At 35.7% G+C, this 10,008-nt stretch overlaps 1 protein-coding gene across 1 annotated transcript in view; it reads right to left on the bottom strand.

Annotated features, from left to right (window-relative positions):
- HERC2 (HECT and RLD domain containing E3 ubiquitin protein ligase 2) overlaps positions 1 to 10,008 on the bottom strand; it is a 262,633-nt gene that overhangs the window by 171,332 nt on the left and 81,293 nt on the right. Inside the window, exons 5-6 of the mRNA XM_040493913.1 lie at positions 7,103 to 7,364; positions 1,919 to 2,112 (exon numbers count right to left, since the gene is read on the bottom strand). Of these exons, the coding sequence (XP_040349847.1) occupies positions 1,919 to 2,112; positions 7,103 to 7,364 (456 nt within the window). The remainder of the gene's footprint in view (positions 1 to 1,918; positions 2,113 to 7,102; positions 7,365 to 10,008) is intronic.

The raw sequence follows: 10,008 nt of genomic DNA on the forward strand, positions 1-10,008 counted from the left end.
TGCCACTGTATAGTCAACCACAATTTTTTTAATGACCAAAAGCACTGATATTAAAAAAAAATAAAACTGATAGAGCCAAAAGAAATGGCGAAATCCATAATTATACTTGGAAATACCAACACTATCCTCCTAGAAAGAGATAGAAGCAGACAGAAAATCAGCAAGGATATACAACAATTGAATACCATCAATGAACTGGATTTAATGGACATTTATAGAACACTTCACCCAACAGCAAAATACATGTAAAACAAAATACATAACCCTTTTTAAGCACACACACACAACATTCACTTAAGAGAACATATCCTGAGACACAAATCTTAACAAACCTAGAAGAATTGAAATCATATAGTTTGTTCCCTAACCACAATAAAATTAAACTAGGAACAGTAAGAGAATGATAATAGTACAATCTCCAAACACTTTAAAATTAAATGGCACAATAATACATAGGTCACAGAGCAATTCTCAAAAGAAATTAGAGAGTATTTTGAACTGAACAAAAACAAAATACATCAAAATGTATGAGTGCAAATTCGCACTACTTAGAGGGAAATTACAGCATCAACTGCTTAAATATTACAAAAGAAGAAAGGTCTAAAATTAACCTAGCTTTTTCTTGAAGAAACTAAAAATAGAAAAGTGTGAACCCAAAGCAAGCTGAAGGGGAAAAAAAATAACAAAGAGAAGAAGCCAATGAAATTGAAAGCAAAAAACAAAGGGAAGTTTTTTGAAACTAAAAGTTCTTTAAAAAGATCAATAAAATGGATAAATATCTAGGCAAAACTGACAAAGAAACACACACACACACACACACACACACACACACACACAAATTACTAATATCTGTAATGAAAGAGAATATATGACTACAGACCCCAAAGACTTCAAAAGGTTAGTAAAAGAATACTAAGGAAATCTTTACACACAAAACTCAGACATCTTAGATGAAATGGAACAACTCCTTGAGTGCCACAAATCAGTTAAACCTACTCAAGAAGAAACACTCTGAATAGTTCTGTATCTATTAAAGAAACAATTTTTACATAAAAATCTTTTGAGAAAGAAATTTCCTGGCTCAGATGGATTCACCAAAGAAAAAAAATTTAAAAAAGAAATAACACTAACTCTACACAATCCCTTCTAGAAAACAGAAGAGAAAGGAACACTTTCCAACACTTTTTATGAGACCAGTTTTACCCTGATAAAAAGACACACAGTATAAAACCACAAACCAATTATCTCTGATGACCATCAGCAGAAAAATCCTCAACAATACATTAGCAAATCAAATAAAGCAATACATAAGAAAGAATAATACACCATAACCAAGTGGGGTTTATCTCAGAAATGCAAGGTTTGCTTAATATTTGAAAATCAATTAACATAGTCTACCATATAAACAGACTAAAGAAGGAAAACTACATGATCATATCATTTGAGAAGAAAAATGTATCTGACAAAATTCAGCATCTATTCAGTATTAAAGAAAAAAAAAACTCTCAAAAAAGTAGGAGTTAAAGGAAACTTCCTTAATCTGACACAAGGCATCTACTAAAAAAAAAATCCTACAGTTAACATCCTAGCTAATAGTGAAAGACTAAATGCTTTCCCGCTACAAACAGGAACAAGGATGTGCCCTCTTACCACTCTTCAACATCATATTGGAAGTCTTGGCCAGTGCAATAAGGCAAGGGAAAGAAATACAGAAAAAAGATGAAATAAAACTGTGTCTATGTTTCTGAAGAAAACTCCAGGGAATTGACACAAAACTCCTAGAACTAATAAGTGAGTTTAGTACAACTACAGGATATAAGAACAACACACACAAGTCAATGGTATTTCAACATCCTAGCAATGAGGGATGGGCAACCAAAATTCTACAAAATATCTAACCAAACTATCTACTCAGTACCTGAGCAGGTCCACAGGCAATTCCAACTATGTGTTTGGTATCCAGTCCTGGCAGTGCAGCAGGTTCTGGTTTGGTCACACGCAAGGTGTCAAAGTGCTGACACTGGTCGTTGCTGCCCCAGCTATGGACCTCACTGTCCTCAGTCAGAGCCAGGCAGTGGGTGGAGCCTGCAGCCACATCAATTACCTTCTTCCCTAAGAGGAAAGATACAACACAGCTTCACACCTGACTTCTGTTGTAGATCATTCAGGTCAGAGGGTATTTAATGTCAACTTCTAAAGGATAATTCATTGCTTTAATACTATGCATAATTCATCTGCTTCATGTATGTTATTAAAACCCTTGTTATGGTTTACTAGCTACAATTTATTAAGACCTACAGCCTGAAAATTAAACAATGTTAAGGTATGAAAAGGATCTGTTACCTTTTTTTTTTTAATGTTTATTTATTTTTGAGAGAGAAAGGGCCTGAGTGGCAGAGGGGCAGAGAGAGGGAGACACAGAATCCAAAGCAGGCTCTAGGCTCTGAGCTATCAGCACAGAGCCCAACACAGGGCTCAAACACACAAACTGCGAGATCCTGACCTGAGCCACAGTTGGACACTCAACTGACTGAGCCACCCAGGCACCCCAGAGCTGTTATTTTTTTTCTCCATATTCAGTTTTTCATTCAGAAAGAGATAAGTGTATTTTTAATTAATCATTAAATCGTATTCTCCTGTCCCAAGATATAATCATGCAAAGTATATCTTTTTTCCTTTCTATTTTTGGAACACTTTAGGATCACAGCAAAATTGAGGAAAAATGCAGAGATTTCCCATATACTCTCCACCCCATGTACAGCCTCCCCTATTATCAAGTATTCACTTTTATTTGCATGTGAATGTTTAACTGTTCCAACACCATTTGTTGAAAAACTCACCTTTGCTTCATTGTATTGCCCTGGCTCCCTTCTCAAAGATCAATTAACTATATTTATGTGGGTCTATTTCTGAGCTCTCTACTTTGTTTCAATGATCAATTTGTCTATACTGTAATCAATGTCATACTGTCCTGATTACTGTAGCTTTATATTAAGTTTTGAAGCTGCATAGTGTCAGTCCTCCAACCTGTTCTTGTCCTTCAATACTGTGTTAGCTATTCTAGATCTGTTGCCTCTCCACATAAAACTTAGAATCAGTCTGTCAATACCAATACAATAACTTGCTCAGATTTTGATGGAGATTGCATTAAATCTATAGATCAAGCTGGAAAGAACTGACAATATTCAGTCTTCGTATCCATGAACAAAGAATATCTCTCAATTTATTAGTTCTCCTTTGATTTCATTCATCAGTTATATACTTTTCCTCATATGGCTCTTGTGCTTACTTTGTCAGTTATACCTATTTATTTCATTTCCTTACTACTAATGTGAATGATATTATGTATTTATTTCAAATTCCACTTCTTAATTGTTGACATATAAAAAAAACAAGACTTTGGTATATTAACTTTGTATCCTACAACTCTGCTATAACAATTTATTACTTCCAGCTTTTTTGTTAATTCTTTCAGATATTCTACATAAACTTTTATGTCATCTGTGAACAAACAGTTTTATTTCTTCCTTCTCAATCTGCATTCCTTTACTATCCTTTCATTGTCTTACTGCATTAGCTAGAACTTCCAGCATGGTTCTGAAAAGAGATGATGGTGAGATGAGACATCTTTTCCTTGTACCTGATCTTAGTGGGAAGGATTCAAGTTTCTTACCATTAAGTATAATGTTAGCTGTAGGATTTTTATAGATATTCTTTATTAAATTAAGGAAGTTCTCTCCATTCCTGGTTTATTGAGAGTTTTTAGTAGGAATAGGCATTGAATTTTATCAAGTGTTTTTTTCTGCATCTATTGATATGATCATGTGATTTTTCTTATCCCTCTCTTGATTTGATGGATTACATTGACTTTTGGATGCTGAATTAGCCAATCTTGCATATGCAGAATAAACTCAACTTAGTGGTGATATATAATTCTTTCTATACATTGTTGAATTTGATTTGTTAATATTTCATTGAAGATTTTTGCATCTATATTCATGAGAGATGTTGGTCTGTAATTTTTTTATAATGTCTTTGTCTGGCTTTGATATTAGGGTGGTGCTGGCCTCACAGAATGAGTTAATAAGTATTCCCTTTGCTTCTCTCCTCTGAAACAGAGATTATAGAGAATTGGTATAATTTCTCCCTTCTTCCTTAAATGTTTGGTAGAATTCACCAGTAAACCCATCTGGGCCTCACGCTTTCTGAAAGTTATCAATTATTGACTCAATTTAATAGATATAGGCCGATTCAGTTTGTCTATTTCTTCTTGTATGAGTTTTGGCAAATTGTGTCTTTTAAAGAATTGGTTCATTTCATCTACATTACAAAATATGGGGGCATAGAGTTGTTCTTAGTATTCCTTTATCATCTTTATAAAGTTCAAAGGATCTGTAGTATGTCTTCTCTCTCATTTCTCATCATACAGTGTTTGCCTTTCTCTGTCTGACCTATTTACTTAGCATAATGCCCTCAAGGTCCATCCATGTTAACACAAATGGAAGAATTTGACTTCTTTTCTGTGGCTGAATAATATTCCATTATACTGCATTTTCTTTATCCACTCATCTATCAATGGACACTTAGGTTGTTTCCATATCTTAGTTACTATGAATAATGCTGCAATGAACAGGAGGATGCAGAAAGCTTTTTGAGTTAGCATATTTATTTCCTTCAGATAAATACTCAGAAGTGGAACAGGTGGATCACATGGTAGTTGGTTTTTTTGTTTGTTTAATTTTTGAAAAGCCTCCTTACTGTTTTCCACAGTGGCTGTACCAATTTACATTCCTATCAACAGTGCACAAGAGTTTCTTTTCCTTCACATCCTCACCAACACTAGTTATTTCTTATCTTTTTGATAATAGCCATTCAAACAGGTATGAGGTGATATCTCACTGTGGTTTTGATCTGCATTTACCCTGAAGATTACTGACATTGAGTACTCTTTCATATACCTGATGGCTATCTATAAGCCACCTTTGGAAAAATGTCTACTCAGATCCTCTGCCCAATTTTTCAACAAATTGGTTTTGGAGCAGGTTTTGTTTTGTTTTGTTGCTATTGAATTGTATGAGTCCTTTATATATTTTGGATATTAATCCTTTATCCCATATATGATTTACAAATATTTCCCCCATTCTGTAGGTTGCCTTTTCATTTTGTTGATGGTTTCCTTTCCTGAACACAAAGATTACTAACTTTAGATCTTTCTTCTTTTATAATACATGAATTCAGTGCTATAAATATCTTTCTAAGCACTGCTTTCACAGCATCCCACAAATTTTGGTAAGTTGTTTTCATTTTCATTTAGTTCAAAATATTTTAAAATTTCTCTTGAGAGTTTTTTGTTTGACCATGTGTTATTTGGAAGTTTAGTGTTTATTTTTTAATATTTGTTTAATGTTTATCTATTTTTGAGAGAAAAGGTGTGTGAGTATGCACAAGCAGGAGAGAGAGAGGAAGACAGAGAATCCCAAATGGGCTCTGAGCTGACAGCAGACAGCCCAATGTGGGGCTGGAGCCCACAAACCGTGAGATCATGACCTGAGCCAGTCAGATGCTTAACTGACTTAGCAACCCCGGCACCCTGGAAGTTTATCTCCATGTACTTGGGGATATTTCAGCTATCTTTTATTGATTTTTAGTTTAATTATATTGTAGTCTGACAGCAGACATTGTTTGATCTCCCTTCTTTTAAATATGTTAAGGGGTGTTTTATAGCCCACATTGTGGGCTATCCTGATGAATATCAAAGTACCCTCTTCATTAAGGAAGTTTTCTAAGACAAAAATCTCTTTTTTCTAAAGTCAAATAATACATTTTTCCTATTTAAACAGTGTTATCCAAGTATTATATTTTTGCTTAATAGTAAGTCTAACATGACCAGCACAAGTAATGTCTTCAGAAATGTCAACATAAAAAATAATTCAGCTGCAAAATTCTACTAGAGTAAGGAGAACAATTCTAAGAGCCTATGATAAATTGACAACAACCAAAATGTACCAAAAATTATTTAAATATTTTCATGATAAGCTCTCTCTGTATCTAATAAATGTTGCTGAGGAAGCATATTTCCTTAGCTAAATGAAAAAAATATAAACAAGAAAGGCTAACAAAATTTAAACATAGCTCCATAATATAAACCAACTGTATTACCCTACAACTTATCTCAGAAACTTAGAAAATAATAGACACCATAAAACCTTGTCATCAGGAAAGAAACTAGCAAGTCCTATGTAAAAGTCTCCCTTTAAACTCCCTTGACAAAAAAGCAAAAACATAAAGTAGGATCCAGCACAGAGATCCAACAAACTTCATCCCTCATGCCAAACACAGGCCAAGGGTTGTTTCTATGAATAAAGCCGTTAACATAGCCAGGACCATTTGTTTACATATTGCCCATGGCTACTTTTGGGGTACAAAAGCAGAAAAAGAGTAGTTGAGACATACAGTGTATGGTACTCAAAGCTAAAATACTTATGGTCTAGTTCCTTTAGGAAAACAGTCTGCTCACCCCTTAGATAAAGCACTACAAGCCCCACCTGATAAACCTATCACCAACCTCTCCCACACTTCAGAAGGCACCTGCGAAGCACACCTACATGCCTGGGCTCCCATTCTATCTAGAATGCATGCTAGATGCCCTTGAAACCAAATAAGCAGGATTCACCTATCAAGGATAATTTCAAATGAGACCACTCTAGGCACACCAATCCTATCTCCTCCCACTGTGCCCCCACAGCACTATATACACCCATCATCTTAGCAATGTCTACAGTATAACTACAGGTGACCTCACCAACGAAGTTAATCTCACTAAGGCCAGCTTACATAGTGATGAATAGATGCCTGGCAACAATATTTGTAAAACTGAACGAATTTCAAAATAAATCTGGTGAGAATAATTCTACACCATTTTTAAACAGAAACAAAACCATTTTCCATTTATAATCTATACCTACAAAAATGTGGGTAAAAGCCTTCTAATGATGAGTTAATTCATGAAATAGTAGGTAAATAAAGGAAAGACCTACAAACTTTAAAAGATTACTAAAGAAAAAGCTTCAAAAGGTTTTAAAAGTTTTCATTTTGCACTTACCTTGCAAGCCTTCCAAGAGTTTGGGATAACGAACATGTTCCTCTGTTCCATGCCCTAGTCTCTGATTGTCACCTTTTCCCCATGAATAAACCTGGCCATCTTTCGTCAAAGCGATAGAAAACTGACTTCCACATCGGACTTTCACAACATCCAAGTCTTGAAGCTTTTCAATAAGCTTTGGTGTTTTGCAGCCATCACTACCACCTCTGCCCAATTTTCCATAGTCACCATCTCCCCAAGACCACACCTGACCTAAAAAATACAAATATATTTAAGTAAAAATAACTGTACATCTTAATGCAACTTCTAAGTGGCTGAAAATACTCAATATAACCAATAACATAAATCTAGACTTATATATATAGTATATTAACTATAATAACAATAACCAGGTGACCGCTTACCAAATGAAATCTAGTTTATACTTCAGGTTGATATAGAAGCAATAGGAAAAGGAAAGCTGGGTGTGGTTTTTGTTTTTGTTTTTAGCTAAAAGAATAATAAAGTCCTGACTCTTCCTAGTTTGTGCTCAATGACTGGGTTCAGTTCAACCAAGTAGTGAAAACAGAACAAAAGACCCACTGCCTCTATAAAATACTATAACTGGACCCATTGAACATAGCTGTAGTTCCCTGACCACTCTCTCTCAAGTCTGCCTGCACACTGTTCCTGTCATGCTGACCACAAGTCAACTGCAGGACGGCATTTCTTTCTAATAATGTTTGTGAGTATAATCTAATTAAATATTATATAAAGCAATAAATTACAAAAATGTGTTTGTTTTATATTTACTCTGATAATTTGCAAAAAGTCAATAAATATGAATTATTAAAAAAGAAACCTGCTAAATGAGGTGCAGGTGAAAACTGTAGAAAAGAAATGAGAAGAAATATAAAAGAAGAAATTACATCGCTCCGTAAGTGACTAAGTTTTTTTTTTCTTTTTTTTTTTTAAAGAGAGAGCACACGAGCAGGGAAGAGAGGTAGTAGAGGATGAGGGGAAGAGAGACACAGAGAGAGAGAGAGACACAGAATCTTAAGCACGCTCCACACTCAGTGCAGAGCTCAATTTCACAACCATGAGATTGTGACCTGAACCAAAATCAAGAGTCGGACAATCAACCGACTGAGCCACCCAGACACTCCTCCATTCTGTTTTAAATAATCTAAAGATCAGCAAATTTTTAAAAATATTTTTTAATGTTTATTTATTTATTTTGAGAGAGAGAGCAGGGGAGGGGCAGAGAGAGGGAGAGAGAGAATCCCAAGCAGATTCCACACTGCCAGCACAGAGCTCGATGCAGGGCTCAATCCCACAAACCGTGAAATCATGACCTAAGCCAAAATCAAGAGTCGAATGCTTAACTAGCTGAACAACCTAGGCGCCCCAGCAAACTTTTTGTTAGAGCTCAGAAGGTAAGTATTTTTAGGCTTTGTGGGCAATGTGGTCTCTGTTACAATTATCTAATTGTTCCCCTGTCATAGGAAAGCAGCCACAGATAATACATAAGCAAGGTGGCATTCCAATATCAGTCTATTTGCAAAAACAGTCAATCCCTGATCTAAAACTGTATATGATACACTAGCAGGTGGTCAGTGAAAGAAACATAGCAATGTTCAACTCAGCAGACCCATACACAATTATCAAAGAATGTGCATATACTACATGCCTTGCAAAATGCCTGTTGTTCACATAGCCCAGCCCACAATTCCCACTTTCTCCAATTTTTTTCAGTGAGCCTGTCATCCAGGACCAGACTGAACAGACAAGCAGGCTTCTACTATACCAGTCTTCTCAAAGAATAGTAACATACCAGGGACATTTCCCTTTATAACACCCGCACCAAAGAAACACCAGTGGGAGGTAAACAGTATGCACAGTTTCCAATCAAGGCAATTTAGTCAACACTTTACACAGTTTTACTTATGTAGCAGTTTCACACTAAGAATTCAAGAACAAGCCCTAATAAGGCTTACTTAAGAAAAAACTTCCTTGTTAAGAGTTTTATAACATATTATCAATCACTCAACAATGGACACTTAAAAACAAGACGTCAAACTGAAAGCTTCATGCTAGAAGAGAACTTTCAGATGACTGATGAGACCATTCTTCTCTAAGACTCATAGAAGCAGAAGAAAGATGACTCTATGCCTATCCTTTAAGTGGGAATAGGTGTGGGGCGGGGAGGGGCCCTATGTGGACATGAAGATGACTGAAATTATTTTTGTCCTCTTACTAAAGAAATTCCCAGAAGTAAGTCAATTCCCAATCTGCCATTCAACTTCTGCAGGAGAGGGCAGACAGGCTCCCCAGCTGATTTTGACAGATCACCACGATTCTGAGGACAGACCCTCACAACATTAACAAATATCAGTTTAAAATATCAATCTAATTCTAACCGTTAAACCTAATAAATATACGCTCAAAAAAAGCAAAATGAGTACAGTCTCACTAATGAAGACAAATACAAAAGTAAAATCAAAAACAAGCCAACAATGTAGCTTCGTACTCTGAATCCACACAGACAAAAGCAGGATTCACCACAGGGAATCAAAGATAGCTAGACATTAAGAAACATAATAACCAGAAACAATTCATAATGTCAATTATTCTACTGTAACTCTCATTTTATATTAAAAAAATAAAATCCCCAGGGGTGCCTGGGTACCTTAGCCAGTTGAGCATACGACTTCACCTTAGGTCACAGTCTCCCAGTTCGTGAGTTCGAGCCCCGCATCATGCTCTGGGCTAACAGCTCAGAGCCTGGAGCCTGCTTGGGAATCTGTATCTCTCTCTCTTTCTCTCTCTCTCCCCCACCTCTACTCATGGTCTGCCTTTCTCTGTCTCTCAGAAATAAATAAGGTTTTCCCAAACAAACAAAAACTGAAGGAATTCATCACCACTAA

Source organism: Herpailurus yagouaroundi, unplaced genomic scaffold, assembly GCF_014898765.1.
Source record: "Herpailurus yagouaroundi ecotype Mexico unplaced genomic scaffold, PumYag 185, whole genome shotgun sequence".
In the NCBI taxonomy this organism is placed as follows: domain Eukaryota; kingdom Metazoa; phylum Chordata; class Mammalia; order Carnivora; family Felidae; genus Herpailurus; species Herpailurus yagouaroundi.